Here is a 15,949-nt window from a genome sequence, read left to right as displayed (position 1 = left end):
AAAATGATCGAGGGTCTGGAGCATCTCCCCTACAAGGGAAGGTTACATCGACTGGGATTGTTTAGCTTGGAAAACGGTTGTAATTCCTTGAAAACCAAACCCAGATTTCATCACTGGGCTTCTTAGGAAGGGAACTAGCTACACAGATGAAGTGTGGAAATAAGGGATGACACGCCATATAAATTGTGAACAGAGCTTTGGACTAGATGGACCCTCGGTCTAATCCAGCATCAGGGCTCTTCTGATGTTCTTAGCAATGCCACTGTTGCGTCTTTGAAACGTATGTTTTAGCAATGTCCAGTAGTCACGCGTTTTTGGAAGGAGGTTATTATATGGATAAATGTTATATTGGAACATTCTTTAATATCCACTGATGTACATGCTCTTTTAAATTATCTACCTGCTTCCTGGATATTAATGCACAGTTAGCACAAATGGATCTGCCGCGACCTTTTGACAGCCAAAAGATGGATATACTCACCTCCAACAATGCAATGGACGGAGGATTTATGCCGCTTTCTGAACGGATCTGCATAGACCCCACAATCAAATGGATATTTATTTAGGTATCTGGTCCACTTTTGTTGAAGCCTATGCATAATGGGTGGAAAGTTGAGTAAATATATATGTGTGGATATATAGAAATTAATATATGTAAAAAGTAGGGCTGTGCACGGACCCCTGGGACTGCTTCGTGGCCTGATCCAGAACTTCCAGATCAGGCCCGAACTGCTTCGGGTTGATCCGCCCATCCCCTGCTCTGCGGAGCGAGATCCGGCTCTGCCACCATCACCGTATGGATGGCGGCAGCACTAGGTAAGCCAAAAAAAACCCCGCCCCCTTACCTGTCTCCATCGCGGGCTTCAATTGAGGCCCTGGTTGAAGCCAGAAGAGAAGGCCGCGGCCTCTTCTGGCTTGAAGCCGGGGCCTCAACTGAAGCCTGCGACGAACACAGGTAAGCCCCTTCCCCCTTGCCACCTTACCTGGCTCCATCATCGTCGCCACACGGACTGCGGCGCAAGTGCCAGTTGAGTCACCCTTGCCAGCACTTACCTGTGTCCGGAGCTCCGGATCGAGGTGAACCGCTTCGCCTCAATCCGCAGCCCCCCCGACCCGATTCGCCTCCGCCTTTGTCAGAGGCGAATCAGGCCGCTCTGCTATCACTTCTCTGAACTAGTAAACAGTTCAAAACAATATGAGAGCCCCATTCTGAGAGGTTCCCAGAATGACGTATTCTGTATCCGTGGGGCATTGCCACCTTCCTGTAACTGCCACCTGAGGCAGAGGATTCACCTCACCTCCTGGGACGGACGAACCTGATCCCCCTCTCTCTATCTCTTTTAACCACAGCAGCATCAGCGTCATCCCCATCCTCAGATATCTATCGTCAGCTCCTGCAGCCTTTAAAATCGTTGGGGCTTCTCAATTCACAGTTTCAGCAAGCAACAGGAAACTAGCAAGAAGTTCCCAAGTTCTCTGAAAACAGGAAACCAAGACGGGTGCTTTTTCAACTAAAAAAAAAATCTAATCAGCATCTACTGGGTTACAACCAGCAGCCTACGCAGTTCTTAAAGCTCAGAGGTGTCGCTCACTATCAACGGTCCATGCCCAGGGCTCAGAGCCTTGGTCCCTGGCCGTCACGGCCTGGCTGGCTCTCACCGGACGACTCTCTCCCGTTTCCGAAGACGAGAACAGCGGTCACTCTGCCAGGCCTCTCTGCAAGGTACGTTTGCCGGGGGCCCTCTCACAGAAACAAGGGAATTGGGGAAGTGGAGAAGGTACCCTTCCTCTCCCCCCCCCCCACATATATACCAGGGATCAGCAAGAATAATCCCGTATTTCTTCGATTGTAAGACGCCATCGATTGTAAGACGCACACTCATTTCGGTACCACCAACAGAAAAAAAGCTTTGATTCTAAGAAATAATAAACACACCCGTGATTCTAAGACGCACCGCGTTTGTAGAGATGTTTATATGGGGGGAAAAGTGCGTCTTAGAATTGAAGAAATACGGTAATTGGAATTTACAAAAACGGTTGGCATAGAATAAAACTCTGTAGATAATTATACTGCAGTTTTACTTATCAGCAACAGAGAGACGGTGCGTTATTTTTACCCCTGAAGTTGCAAACATGAGACCAGTTGTTTGATGAGGGGGGTTGTTAAATTGCCCCAAAACCATGGCTTTTGCAAATGCCGGCAGCCTCAAGAACAATGGCCCAAGATTTCCATCCCGAGCCATTTGGAATGCATGGGAGATGTCTTCAGCTTTTTATATGGGGTGGAAAATCCCAACCATTTAAAGAAAACCAGCTTCTCATCAGACATCCACTTCTTGGTTTCTTTTTAAACGTTTATGTACCACTATTCCTCACTGAACCCAGGAGATGGGTCACTATTTAAAAGCAATTATCTGTGCCTTAAATTCGTCTTTGGCAGATGTTTTTCAAATCCACCTTCAACCGGAGGTTGATAGGGTGGGAGCCCTACAGGGCATTTTCGGTGGTAGCTCCCCTGACTTAGGAACACAATCTTTTGTGGCACCAAGCTGAGAACTTTCTGTTCCCCACCGGATTTTCAAGACCTTTTAAGAGCTCATTCTCTTTGTCACTGTGGTTTTAGCAGCTGCGTGGCTTTACGCTGTTGCCATTAATACTGTGCTTTTACTGTGAGTTTTGGGTTTGGGGAGCTGGCTTAGATTCTGAAGATTTATCATTAGATTAGTGTGATGTTTTTTTTTTAGTGTATTCTTGTTACGTTTTAATCCATTTTGTATGACGTCCAGAGAACTTGTTGATGAGCCATCATACATATATAAATGTATATTCTAGCGTTGTTGTTGTTTTAAAAAAATGCTTTTAGGGCTGTGCTCCTATTCCCATTTACCTAGGAGTAAAACCCATTGAACTCAGTAGGACATACTTCTGAGTGGACTTGTAGAAGTTCGCACAGTTAGTGTCTCTAGGGGAGGACCTACACTACTGCTTTTAAAGTGCTTTTAAAGAACTTTGAAAACGTTTTGAAAACTGTATATGGAGTGTGTCCTGGGCCCCAACAGTTGTCAAAACTGTTATAAAGCGCTTTCAAGCGCAGTAGCGTAGATCCCCTTTGGGAAGACAAAGGTCTGATTTTGTCTATGGAGAGAATTGCTGTGTTTATTGGGGCAGCTACCGAAACGACCTCATACTTAGTGGGGGTCAATCTGGACTTCGTGTAAGATGGAAATTGGAGTCAGGGGCCTGCAGATGGAAAGACCCCCTGAGATTATCAAGACTCACACAATTTAAGGGCTTTAGGGCACAACCCTATGCAGGTTTAGACAGAAAGGAGTCTTACAACTAGGACGTTTTTTCAGGCTGGGAAATGCTGGGAGATGTAGGACCTTCTTCTGTCTAAACATGCACAAGATTGAGTCCTTAAAGGCTAAGACCAGAACATCTCATTAGGCCTGGAAACAAACTGGGTCCCGGTGACGATGCCTCAAAACCACCCAGAGAGCTTCGGCTATGGGGCGGTATATGAATGTAATAAATCAATCAATAAAGTCTGAAATTATTGCCCCCACCCCCTACTCTGTATTCTGCACAAGCTGACCCATCTCCAAGGGTGGCCCCACGTAGACCACATAACCTAGACTATCAGTGACCACATTTCCATCAGAGGCCCAGCTGGTGTTACCAGTCAAAGCTGACGAAAGCAACTCTAAGTTACAAGAGCAGAAGCAAATCTGGTAAAAGGAACAAACCCAGATTTGGGGTGGTGGTGTAACCCTTATAATCTAGCCTTGGCCTCCCCACCCGGTCCGAACCCCATAGCAAATCCATTGAGCCCCAAACCCTTCCGGTTCTATGATCCGAAGCATTTGCGGCAAGGCAGAGACAGAAATCTGCACACAGCGTGACACCAAAAAGCCACACCCATTTCCTCGCCTGCCTTCCATCCCGCCTTCTCCCAGGGTACCGCACAAACTCAAGACACCCCAAACCACATCCTCTTAGCGTCGCCCAGCCGTCCTGGGTGTCACGACGCTTCTGAGGCCCGGCCCCCTGCCTGGTTCGGTGACCCACATCTATTCTTCCATCTGCAAAGACTTCCATGTATAGAGATGCTGAAAGGCACACCTGTGGTTTACCTATCCAACACCTTTCCGTGCGAAGGAACGGAGACTGTTTTCCAAAAGGAGAAAGTCAAGACTTGATTAACGATCCAAGAGCAGAGCAGAATTATGGGGTACAAACCCTCTGAAGAGAATTAATCTTTGCATAACGAAGATCTCCAAAATCTCCAAAGATTTCCAAATCACGTGAGGTCCTGGTTCCTCTCTATTCGGTCCTGGTTAGGCCTCATCTAGAGTATTGCGTCCAGTTCTGGGCTCCACAATTCAAGAAGGACGCAGACAAGCTGGAGCTTGTTCAGAGGAGGGCAACCAGGATGATCAGGGGTCTGGAAACAAAGCCCTATGAAGAGAGACTGAAAGAACTGGGCATGTTTAGCCTGGAGAAGAGAAGATGGAGGGGAGACATGAGAGCACTCTTCAAATACTTAAAAAGTTGTCACACAGAGGAGGGCCAGGATCTCTTCTCGATCCTCCCAGAGTGCAGGACACGGAATAACGGGCTCAAGTTAAAGGAAGCCAGATTCCAGCTGGACATCAGGAAAAACGTCCTGACTGTTAGAGCAGTATGACAATGGAATCAGTTCCCTAGGGAGGTTGTGGGCTCTCCCACCCTAGAGGCCTTCAAGAGGCAGCTGGACAACCCTCTGTCAGGGATGCTTTAGGTTGGATTCCTGCATTGAGCACGGGGTTGGACTCGATGGCCTTGTAGGCCCCTTCCAACTCTGCTATTCTATGATTCTATGATTCCATGATCTCGACAGTTGGAATACAACATCATCAACAACAAGGGGGAATCATCATAGAATCATAGAATAGTAGAGTTGGAAGGGACCTATAAGGCCATCCAGTCCAACCCCCTGCTCAATCATGTTAAAAAATATCTCAGTAGACAATATTCATTGATATCTCTCTTGATGCAGGATGCAGGAGAGGAGGAGGAGGAGAAAACACACACATGGGGGAATTTTTTATTATTATTATTATTTTACCGAATATATACTTTAATATAAGCATTCGGTATCTCTAAATAAGCATTCATACAGCTTTGACCGTTGAAGAGATACGCTCAAACGTTGCAGTTTTTTTAAAAAAATTCTTTTATTGTGAAATTTCAACCTCAAAAAACCCAGACAATTATAAAAAGAAAGACGAAAAAGAAAACAGAATATATATATATGTGTGTGTGTGTGTGTGTGTGTGTGTATTTATGCACATGCTCACACACTATATTCTATATGTTCAAATGCAGCCGGAGCAGACAGAATTTCAGTCCGTGATCTCTAACGTTGTCAAGGATTTAGGAGTTATGGCAGTATTATTAATTTTATTTATCTATTGTTACATTTATATCCTGTCTTCCTTCCCCTTGCAAGAAACCCAAGATGGGTCATATACTCCTCCTCCTCTCCATGTTATCCTCACAACAACCCTGTGAGGTAGGCTAGTCTGAGAGTCAGTGACTGGCCCAAAGTCACCCAGGGAGCTTCCGTGGCCATGTAGGGGGCTAGAAATGAGGTCTCCCCGGTCCTGATCCAACACTCTAACCACTACACCACACTGCCTATTAATGAGGTAAGGCCGTAGATGCATGGCTTGGCGTGGAGAATCCTGGTCCGATTCTTGGCATCTCCATGTGGGACTAGGTCGGGGTGGCATCTTGTGTGGTAGATGACAGCGATGGAAGTCTAGATCCCAGCACAGGTTTCGAAAGACGTCTGTTCCTTCCTGCAGGGCTGAGCGATGCTTCCCCTAAGCGACGACACCCCGCTGCTTGGCCATGGGACCCACAGGCTTTCCTCCAGCAGTTCGGGCGTCCTCCTGGTGAAGCTTTATCACCAGCCGAACTCCGCCCAGCCAGCCCCAGAGACAGCTGGGAATCTATGCTTCACCTTTGGAGAGTACACCGCGGAGGAGGTCTGCACGGCAGCCGCCAAAGCATGTGGTAAGTTCAATGCCTCCCCACCCTCCACTATCCCCACGCACATCTATTTCCTCGAGGTGGCAGCAGAGCAGCATGGGAAATGTTAAAATGCAAGTGCTCATCGTGAGAATGGACATAAATAACCCACACACACACACTTGCAATATCAAAGTTTAGAAGTTTAAAACTACAGTATATTTAAAATAAATAAATAAATAAATAAAACCTAGCAGCAGTACAAAGAATTTAAACATGGTAGCAGATTTAAAACAGAAACTCAAAGACTAAAATATCTAGTGTAAAAGTTTTGGATTGGAGGATTCTCTTGCACAGTTCAGAGCATGACTGAATTCTGGTTCGCATTGTGGTCCAAAAGGGCGAATTTAGGCAATTCCATGTTAAAATGAAAACTTATATTACATCCCTATTTCTCTCTTTCTCTCTCTCACACACACACTTGAGTTTTAACCCAAGTTCTTCTACCAGCTGAGATGCAACCATTCACTTTCCATTAGAAAGGCTCAACACCTAGCTAAGGAGGGTCAGCATTTAAACCGAAGTAGGAACTCCATCAAAGAAAAGGAAAAGGAAAGTCCCCCCCCTTCTGGTTTATTCTCCTTGCTCTCTGACTTGTTCTCTACGCAATCAAGAATCGAACTCGAAAGCCTTGTTCTCGCCTCACTCATTCCCCAGAACCAAGTGGGTCCATCAATTGCCCCGGCACTCCTGCAAATGACATCATGGCTCTGAAAAAGTCCTGGAGCTGTGATCTCCCACGTCACTTTCTTCAAGACCTGATGGGTCTCTCATTCCCGCCCCAAAAAACCCACGACGAGATTCACAGCTATCAGGAGACCTCTTTCCCAAGCATTCACTCCCACTAACGAAAGAAAGATTGCCGGGATATCGCGTGAATCAAAGCGTTTGCAAGCCAGGCCCTGCTGCCGTCTTCTGCCTCAACCTTCCCAAGAGAGCAAAACTCCCTTCCGACATGACGAGACATTTTCAGCCCCCTCTAGCTGCATTCTCATGAAGGGGTGATATAAATAGGGAAGGGTGAAAAGGCTCCCAATTTGCTCTAGAAATTTCTGCGTTCTGATTTGCAACAACAGTTTTAAAAAACACACAAAGCAATTTGCAAGAGAAAAATAATCGAAGCTAGACCCCTTCTTCTCTTTTCTCGCAGGGATTCTCCCCGTCTACCACGGCCTTTTCTCGCTGGCCACGGAGGACCTTTCGTGCTGGTTCCCCCCCAACCACGTCTTCACCGTGGACGAGTCTTTCTGCCAAACGGTCGTCTACAGGATCAGGTACGACGGAGTTCTCCAAACTGGGGTGCTCCAGATGTGTTGGGCTGGGAATGATGGGATTTGCAGTCCAACACATACAGAGGGCCCCGGGTTGGGAGAGGGCTGTCTTAGAACAAGACTTGTTCAACGTAGGAGAAATTTTATTTATTCGCTCGTTTCGCTCAATCATACTTCCGGGTCATCAAAATTACAAGGGCAAGGATCCAATGTCAGCCCTACATCACGGAGACCCATTGGAATGAACCGTACTTCAGTTAGTCAAGTCTCATTCATTTCAATGGGTCTACTTTACTTAGGGCTAACATAGGGGGAAAAACATGGGTTGTTTTCTTTTAAAAAAATACAAATCATTGAAATTATATTTTAAGCAAAAAGGGTCCTTTCTGGGGAATTCCTTCTACCTGGGCTTCTCGCTCACCTAGAGGTCTCCCCACATCAGTGGTCATCACCCACCAGGGCTTTGGACATCTCTCCTTGAGGTCCACTTCTATTCCTTGCCCTTCAGACAAAAATAGGGCTGAAAACAACAGGATGAAATTTAATAGGGATAAATGCCAAGTTCTGCATTTAGGAAATAGAAACCAAATGCACAGTTACAAGATGGGGGATACTTGGCTCAGCAACACTACAAACGAGAAGGATCTTGGAATTGTAGATCGCAAGCTGAATAGGAGCCAACAGTGCGATACGGCTGCAAGAAAGGCCAATGCTATTTGGGGCTGCATTAATAGAAGTAGAGCTTCCAAATCACGTGAGGTACTGGTTCCTCTCTATTCGGCCCTGGTTAGGACTCATCTAGAGTATTGCATCCAGTTCTGGGCTCCACAATTCAAGAAGGACGCAGACAAGCTGGAGCGTATTTAGAGGAGGGCAACCAGGATGATCAGGGGTCTGGAAACAAAGCCCTATGAAGAGAGGCTGAAAGAACTGGGCATGTTTAGCCAGGAGAAGAGAAAACGGAGGAGAGACATGATAGCATTCTTCAAATACTTAAAAGGTTGTCACACAGAGGAGGGCCAGGATCTCTTCTCGATCCTCCCAGAGTGTAGGACACAGAATAACGGGCTCAAGTTACAGGATGCCAGATTCCAGCTGGACATCAGGAAAAACTTCCTGACTGTTAGAGCAGTATGACAATGCAACCAGTTACCTAGGGAGGTTGTGGGCTCTCCCACACTAGAGACATTCAAGAGGCAGCTGGACAACCCTCTGTCAGGGATGCTTTAGGGTGGATTCCTGCATTGAGCAGGGGGTTGGACTCGATGGCCTTGTAGGCCCCTTCCAACTCTGCTATTCTATGATTCTATGAAATATGGTTTATCTACCCTAATATCCCATTCCCCCCCCCCACTTTCTCCCCCCCCCCCTTTTTCTGGCAGGTTTTTCTTTCCAGATTGCTTTGGGCCCAGAAAATCCTATCGTTTTGGCCTGACAGGTGACCAAGTCAACCCGGTGTTGGACTACCTAACAATCGATTATCTATTTGCTCAAGTAAGTACAACGGCCCTTCTCTGGCCACGGCGGATGCCCTAAGTGGACAACCCTACCTGGAGCTGTCAGGGATCGAACCTTGAACCTCTGCATGCAAAGCAGGAGTGATATATTTTGGATTTCAATTTCCAGCCTTCCTGGCCGTTGGCCATGCTAGCCTTCTAGGAGTTGATTATCTGCCTTTGACAGTTGCCCAAAGGGCAAAAGAATTGGGGTCTCAAGGCAAAACGAAACAGGAGTCTGTAACTTACTGGAGTGAGAGAGGGCAGGAAAATTGGGACCGTCCTCGGTAAAGGGCGGCCGTTGAAGCTCCTCACCCATGGATGATTCGTTCTTAGTCCCGTAGCGATTTCATCAGCATGCAGACGGATGAGTCCTGGACGCTGGAGGCCCAAGAGACGTGTCTCGGCCTGGCTGTGCTCGACATCTCACGGATCTCCAAGGAGAGGCAGCAGAGCCTGCAGGAGACATCCCGAAGTCTCAGGTGAGGGGAATCCCAGAGGGTGCAGAGGGTTCCCCGATGGGTGGTGTCATGGTGTGCTGGTAAAACCTGACCTCACCCCATCAGCATCGGTCAACCCCAGGCAACTCTGGGTCATCTGAAGGCTTCCAAAGCTGCCCTGTACAGAGTCAGTATTGCAAAGTCAGAAGTGGGACCTGTTGGGATTATTTAGTAATGATGCCTTCTGTTAGAAGGGCAATTAGCAGAGAAAAACAAAAAGGCAATGCAAACGAGCATTTACCAGTCCCACAATAAGGGAGACCACACCCTTCTTAAAGGGAAGAAAAGAAAAGAGTTTCACTCACAAATATTCCTGCATGTACAATGCAGGCATAGCGTAGCGTTCCGAAAAGAGTGTGTTCAGTCCATAGTGTTCTATTACACCAGCAGGTGCGAGAGCGCAAAAACGTGTTTCCCCAATGAAGGAGGGTCACGGGGAATCTCATTAGGGTGCAGGTGGTGGGAATTTGGCTGCAGTCTCATCGCTGGCATTGATTTTATTTATTTATTATTTCATTTAAAATATTTCATAGTTGCCTTTCGAGGCAGGAGCCCTCCCAAGGTGGCATTCAACAATAAGATAGATAATAAAAGCTGATGCGGTATTAAAAATGGTAGAAAACACTGTAAAAAACAGTAAACACACAAGGAAAACAGCAGGTCCCGGTTTTTCCTCCCTCGCTGGTGACCGATTTGTGCTCACTTCTCCAGTTATAAGTCGTGTCTTCCGGTGAAACTGCGCTGCCAACTCCAGGCGGAAAACTTCGTGACGCGGAAACGGATCCGGCGCCAGTTCAGCCGGTCGCTCCGCAAGTTCAGTAGCCTCCAGACAGAAGTGCGCTCACTCAAGCTGAAGTATCTCATGGAACTGGAGAGCCTGAAGCATCCGACGCCAGAGGAAACCTTCCTGACCAGGGTCCCCGGCCCGGCGGCAAAGGAAACCACGCGGCTGATCCACGTCTCCGCGGAAAAGGGGATTAGGACAAGCTACAGTGGCGCTAAGGTGAGGCGGCCGGGGGCCACCTTTTCCCCCTCTCGGTTCGGGCCTGTGGTGATGAGGGGGACGGGTTCTTCTTGTGACAAACAGAGCTGAGGAAAAGAATATCCTCAGTTCAAATGATCCTCGTTTGAATTGGTTTGGAAAAAGCACCTCCAAGCACTCGTAGATTATCTTCCCTCTCCAGCGGTCCTTATCCCAGGTAAGTGAGTACAAGATCACAGCCTCAGGAGCAAAAGTAAGGGGTCAGATCTCTGTTCCAACCGTTGCAGCTATAAGGACTAGAAACTTGGCATTTGTACGTGAGGTTTACCTACATGAACTGAAGATGCCCTTACATGGTTGCAAATAACAAAATCTACTTGTACGTCTTGAGGACAGAAGTAAATACCAAATTAACTCACTTCATCTCCTTTCAGCAAATCAATAGATGAGAAATCGCCGTTAAGCAAGCAGACAAAATTTTTAAAAAAGGCCTGAAGAACTTAGAGAAGATTCCGAAATTGCACCAACACTGCAAATGGTTGCCTGCAGTACTGTACCTACAAATGACAATACATTATGCATTTGCAGTCAGAAGGCCTAGAAACTTGGCGTGTGTGTTTCTGTATTTAAAGAAAGCAGGGAGCACATTCTCCAAAACTGCCTTGTGAGTTTGGTCCAGGCTGAAGGTGGAATAATGATAAATTAAAATAATTGAAACCTGCTATTGCAAGGGATAGATCCGGGGGACGGGGAGGGGGAGAGAAAGATTTCCCTCTCTGTGCAATGATAGCAAGTATCAATTTGAATTTGACAGCAACAGCCCTTTGCTCCTTGGGGCTCCCTGTTCAAAGGATGGTCCAGATGAATTCTTTTTCCCCCTAATTCTAAACACACACACACCCTCAGGCTCCGCATCTGTTCTGTGACTTCCCCGAGATTGTCGACATCACCATCAAGCAAGCCAGCCGGGACGGTCTCCCTGCGGAAGACCGCATCGTCAGTGTGACCAAGACAGACAACCGGGTTCTGGTAGGTGCCTCCGTCTCCTGGCTTCGGCCGGATCTACACTTCTGCTTTAAAGCGCTTTAAATCAGTTTTGACAACGGTATATGGAGTGTGTCCTGGGCCCAACACTTGTCAAAACTGTTATAAAGCACTTTAAAGCACTTTAAAGCAGTAGTGTAGATCCAGCCTATCTCTGGGACAATCCTTTTTCTCTCCTTTGTGTTAGAACTAAATAAGAATAATCATGGGTTTGATCCAGGATCTGCCTTCCTCCAGAGGAAGGGACAGCCCGGTCCATAGCCAGAAAGAAGCAAAGTCAAAACCATCCCATAATTTCAGGAATTGGGTTGGAGCAGAAGGAGCAACTGATCTCTCTCCAAGTTGTGACATATTTATTTATTTCATATGTCACTGGCCTGTGCGTATTCTGTGACTGTACCAAAAATGGGCAAAGAATCTAGTGTCCTGAGAATCCCTGCTCTTACTTTACAACATAAATCAAGGCTCTAGACCACATGCTTACAAATGAACATCCACAAACCCTGCCTCCTGTCTCCCCCCCCAAAAAAAATAGCCAAATCATGCCCCACTATGGGGAGCATTGAAAAAGGTAAGGCTGTAATATCCCCTCTCCCCCGCCCCCACCCCTCAAATCGCATATTCTGGCTGTCTTCAACTGGGCACCATCCTGTAAACAAGGTTTCTTCAACCTGGTGCCCTCCAGATGTTTTGGACTACAACACCTATCGTTCCTGGCTGAGGATGATAGGAATCATAGAATCATAGAATAGCAGAGTTGGAAGGGGCCTACAAGGCCATCGAGTCCAACCCCCTGCTCAATGCAGGAATCCACCCTAAAGCATCCCTGACAGAGGGTTGTCCAGCTGCCTCTTGAAGGCCTCTAGTGTGGGAGAGCCCACAACCTCCCTAGGGAACTGATTCCATTGTCGTACTGCTCTAACAGTCAGGAAGTTTTTCCTGATGTCCAGTTGGAATCTGGCTTCCTTTAACTTGAGCCCGTTATTCCGTGTCCTGCACTCTGGGAGGATCGAGAAGAGATCCTGGCCCTCCTCTGTGGGACAACCTTTTAAGTATTTGAAGAGTGTCTCCCCTTCATCTTCTCTTCTCCAGGCTAAACCTCCAGTCTCTCTTCATAGGGCTTTGTTTCCAGACCCCTGATCATCCTGGTTGCCCTCCTCTGAACACGCTCCAGCTTGTCTGCATCCTTCTTGAATTGTGGAGCCCAGAACTGGACGCAATGCTCTAGATGAGGCCTAACCAGGGTCGAATAGAGAGGAACCAGGAGCTGTAATCCAACACGCACACCCTAGGGAGTGGACAACACACACACACACACACACACCATTTTGGAGTGGAAGGTCACCCAGGGTAAAAAGGCACAAAGAAGGAGAAGATAAGAATGGCACCAGACACCAATTGGTGTCGTGGCCTCTGCCGTGACACTTAACTGTAGTTTGCTTCCCTTCCGCAGGAGATGGAGTTCCCCAGCCTGACCGAGGCCTTGTCCTTCGTCTCCCTCGTGGATGGTTATTACCGGCTGATGGTCGACTCCTGCCACTATTTCTGCAAGGAAGTGGCCCCACCGCGTCTCTTGGAGGACCTGGAGAACAAGTGCCACGGCCCCATCACGTGAGCAGGGAACCGCCTCTGTGCAAACTCAACTGCCCTTTGGGGAGAGGGGGACAACCTGGCCCCAGTCCAGGGTGCCACTGGTTTGCCAGGACAGGAAGGCAGACTGGGGTTCAAGGCATTAAGGGGGTTTTGTCCCCCAAATCTGAGACTCTGGTGCACAGTGGCTGCTTTTCATGAGAGGGTCTCTGCAGGTGTTCTCACAAGGGTGGTGGTAGTACTAGTTGCACCACATCCAGTCCTCATGGTCCTGATGAAAGGGCTGATTTAAATAGGAATAAAGGAAACCATCTAATACCAAGATGGATGGATGGATGGATAGATAGATAGATAGATAGATAGATAGATAGATAGATAGATAGATAGATATTTTTAAAACTCTGCGGATGTGGTAAGGAGGTCACCTCTGTACAAACGGAAATCGTTGTAGACAAACAGGAAGGTACGAGGATGCAGAAGTGAAATGAAAGAGTGGAAGTTGGAAGGGGGTGGTGGCATGACTTAAGAACATAAAACCACAGAACAAAACCACAGAATTACCTCCCTTCCTTGGATGGCTTCATGAAAAGCCTTTCTTCAGAGCTAAAATGAGGCCGTGAGCGTTTATAGGCAGGGCTCTTCATCCGTTGTTTCTGCTTTCGGTTTTGTCACAGAATTGAGATCTGAGAGCTACACAAAGAGTGTTTCCTTTCCTGCTTTTCCACTACATAACCTCTAGATGGCACTGTGGTATAGCAGACTAGCACAAGTGCACAAGAGGAAATGGCGCTGTCTTTCGCCTTCACAATTAAATGCCGCATTATCCCTGCTCTAAAAAAAATCATTGAAAGTTCTGTTTAAAATAAAAAGCAGAACTGGAGGGCCACAACATGGTCTAAAGAACCCATAAACAACCGGGCACATGATTAACGCCAAGTGCGCAATAAATGCCTTGTGGAGAAACGCTGTATAACTCAGAGTCGTGTGCCTTCACCAAACCTGGAATTTAATAGCCTACAATTTCAATCCCCAACCGAAATTGGATTTGTAATTTGAGAGGTTGCGTTAGCCAAGTGGCCATGTTGACATTGCTTGTGACAGATGCTTTCAAGGAGCCGGGGTTGAAAAATGAGTATGTCAAATGCAGAACCGGGCAAAGTGTACCTTCCCGAGAGATTCACGCAGGTTCGCCCCTGATTGCAGGTCAGAATTTGCAATGGACAAACTGAAAACTTTGGGGTACCATGAGGGAGCGTACGTGTTTCGACGCAGCCCGGAAGATTTCGACAGCTTCCTGCTCACCATTTCCCTCGAGGTAAAACACGCCCCTTCGCCTCTCCTGGCTCTACTAAGAAGCATTTGGGCAGGACCATTGCAGCCCTGGGGTTCCAAGACGTCGGATTTAAACACCAATGACGGAGCCATTCTGGGCAGGCTTCCTGATGTGGGGGGCAGCCCCATGCTTCCAGATTCTAATTTGAACTGGGATGAAAAGGCTCCATTTAGGCCCACCTGTAACGAATAAGGAAAAATCATACTACGGTTAAGTTATGGAGCCTGGCTCTCGCTAAAACTGCACCCCGAAATGCAAGAATGTGTCGCGTGTGGCATTTTCCCCACACCTCCACCTTGTCCCCTTCCTGGGAGGTTGGACCGATCTGTCAGCCAGATTTCTTTCCAGAACTTTAGAGGCTTCTCTACATTCGTAGCCTTTTTAGCAGTGGGTGGAGCAAATGTCCTGCATAGTTCGGCCTGTCTTTGAGCCTCAGGAGGGAGAGTTCAACTTTTTAGAATGGGGACCAGAAATTTGTCAATGCGGGATAATCACGAAATGACCAACAGTTAGGGGGAAGGGGGAGGGGCCAAGGGAAGAGAGGCGTGGCCACTTGGGAAACCACCGAAGGCCGGATTGGGACCCCAGGGCTTGAGTTTCTGCACAGCTGCCGTAGGGGTGCCTCAAACCTTGGAAAGATTGTAATTGAACGTTGTTTGCTTTCCCCCTCGTGGGCTGTCTCCCCGTTCCTGGCTCCTGCCCGCAGACTCCCCTCGGCAAGGACTTCAAAAGCCTGCTGGTCCAGAAGAACCAAGATGGCACCTTCTCGACCGCCGGGGTGGCCAAGAATTTCTGCAGCTTGCCAGAACTGCTGGAGGCCTGTCAGCGCTTCTGCCTCCGGGCCGACGGGGTGGCCCTCCGGCTGGGCACCCTCTGGCCCCCGCAGCCCAAAGGTACCTGTCAGGGAGGCTTTAGGGTGCATTGCTGCAATGAGCAGGGGGTTGGACTCCATGGCCTTGGAGGCCCCTTCCGACTCTGCTATTCTAGGATTCTAGGATTCTATGACCTTCCGAGCCAGGAGGTGGGAAGTGAGGGGCTGGGAACGTGGCGGGTCGTGCAAAATCCATCCCACCTGCGTTTCGTGGCTTGCCAGGCACTTTGCGTTCCGTTGTCTGCTCACTGACGGAACTGAGGTGGGGGGGGGGTTCGGCTTCTGAATTTGTGTAAATTCACACTTGTGCAAATTCGTACTTGCACAAAGTTGTGCTTGCAAAAATGTGCAAATGCCCCCCCCCAAAAAAATGTGCATTTGCATGCTTTAGTCAAATGCACATTTTCGGCCGGATTATTTTGTGTATTTTCTATTACTAAATTTGTACAAAATTCAGAAAGTTAGGGAAATGGTCAGCAAGACTGCAGAATTCGCTGAACTGGGGAAAGAGCCGGCCCGCTGTGGAATCATAAAAATCTGAACTCCTTTGACTCCATGACAGATTTATCCAACATCCTTAGTGAGGGGATAATAAAAGGAAGGAAGGAAAGAAAGAAGAGGAAAAGAATTAGAAAGAAGGAGAAATAATGAGAAGAAAGAGAGAAGGAAGGAAAGAAGGAAGGAAGGAAGGAAGAGGGAGAGAGAGAGAGAAAGGAGCAGTACGACAATGGAACCAGTGACCTAGGGAGGTTGTGGCCCCTCCCACCCTAGAGGCCTTCAAGAGGCA

At 47.7% G+C, this 15,949-nt stretch overlaps 1 protein-coding gene across 1 annotated transcript in view; it reads left to right on the top strand.

The window, feature by feature from the left end:
- Positions 1–1,607: 1,607 nt before the first annotated feature.
- JAK3 (Janus kinase 3) overlaps positions 1,608–15,949 on the top strand; it is a 30,335-nt gene continuing 15,993 nt past the window's right edge. The window contains exons 1-10 of the mRNA XM_063147211.1: positions 1,608–1,723; positions 5,850–6,060; positions 7,226–7,349; positions 8,729–8,840; positions 9,179–9,324; positions 10,054–10,345; positions 11,231–11,353; positions 12,822–12,979; positions 14,162–14,273; positions 14,998–15,184. Coding sequence (XP_063003281.1) covers positions 5,859–6,060; positions 7,226–7,349; positions 8,729–8,840; positions 9,179–9,324; positions 10,054–10,345; positions 11,231–11,353; positions 12,822–12,979; positions 14,162–14,273; positions 14,998–15,184 — 1,456 coding nt within the window. The 5' untranslated portion in view covers positions 1,608–1,723; positions 5,850–5,858. The remainder of the gene's footprint in view (positions 1,724–5,849; positions 6,061–7,225; positions 7,350–8,728; positions 8,841–9,178; positions 9,325–10,053; positions 10,346–11,230; positions 11,354–12,821; positions 12,980–14,161; positions 14,274–14,997; positions 15,185–15,949) is intronic.

Source organism: Elgaria multicarinata, chromosome 23 (assembly GCF_023053635.1).
Source record: "Elgaria multicarinata webbii isolate HBS135686 ecotype San Diego chromosome 23, rElgMul1.1.pri, whole genome shotgun sequence".
Lineage (NCBI taxonomy): Eukaryota > Metazoa > Chordata > Lepidosauria > Squamata > Anguidae > Elgaria > Elgaria multicarinata.
This window is presented reverse-complemented; position numbering and strand designations above follow the sequence as displayed.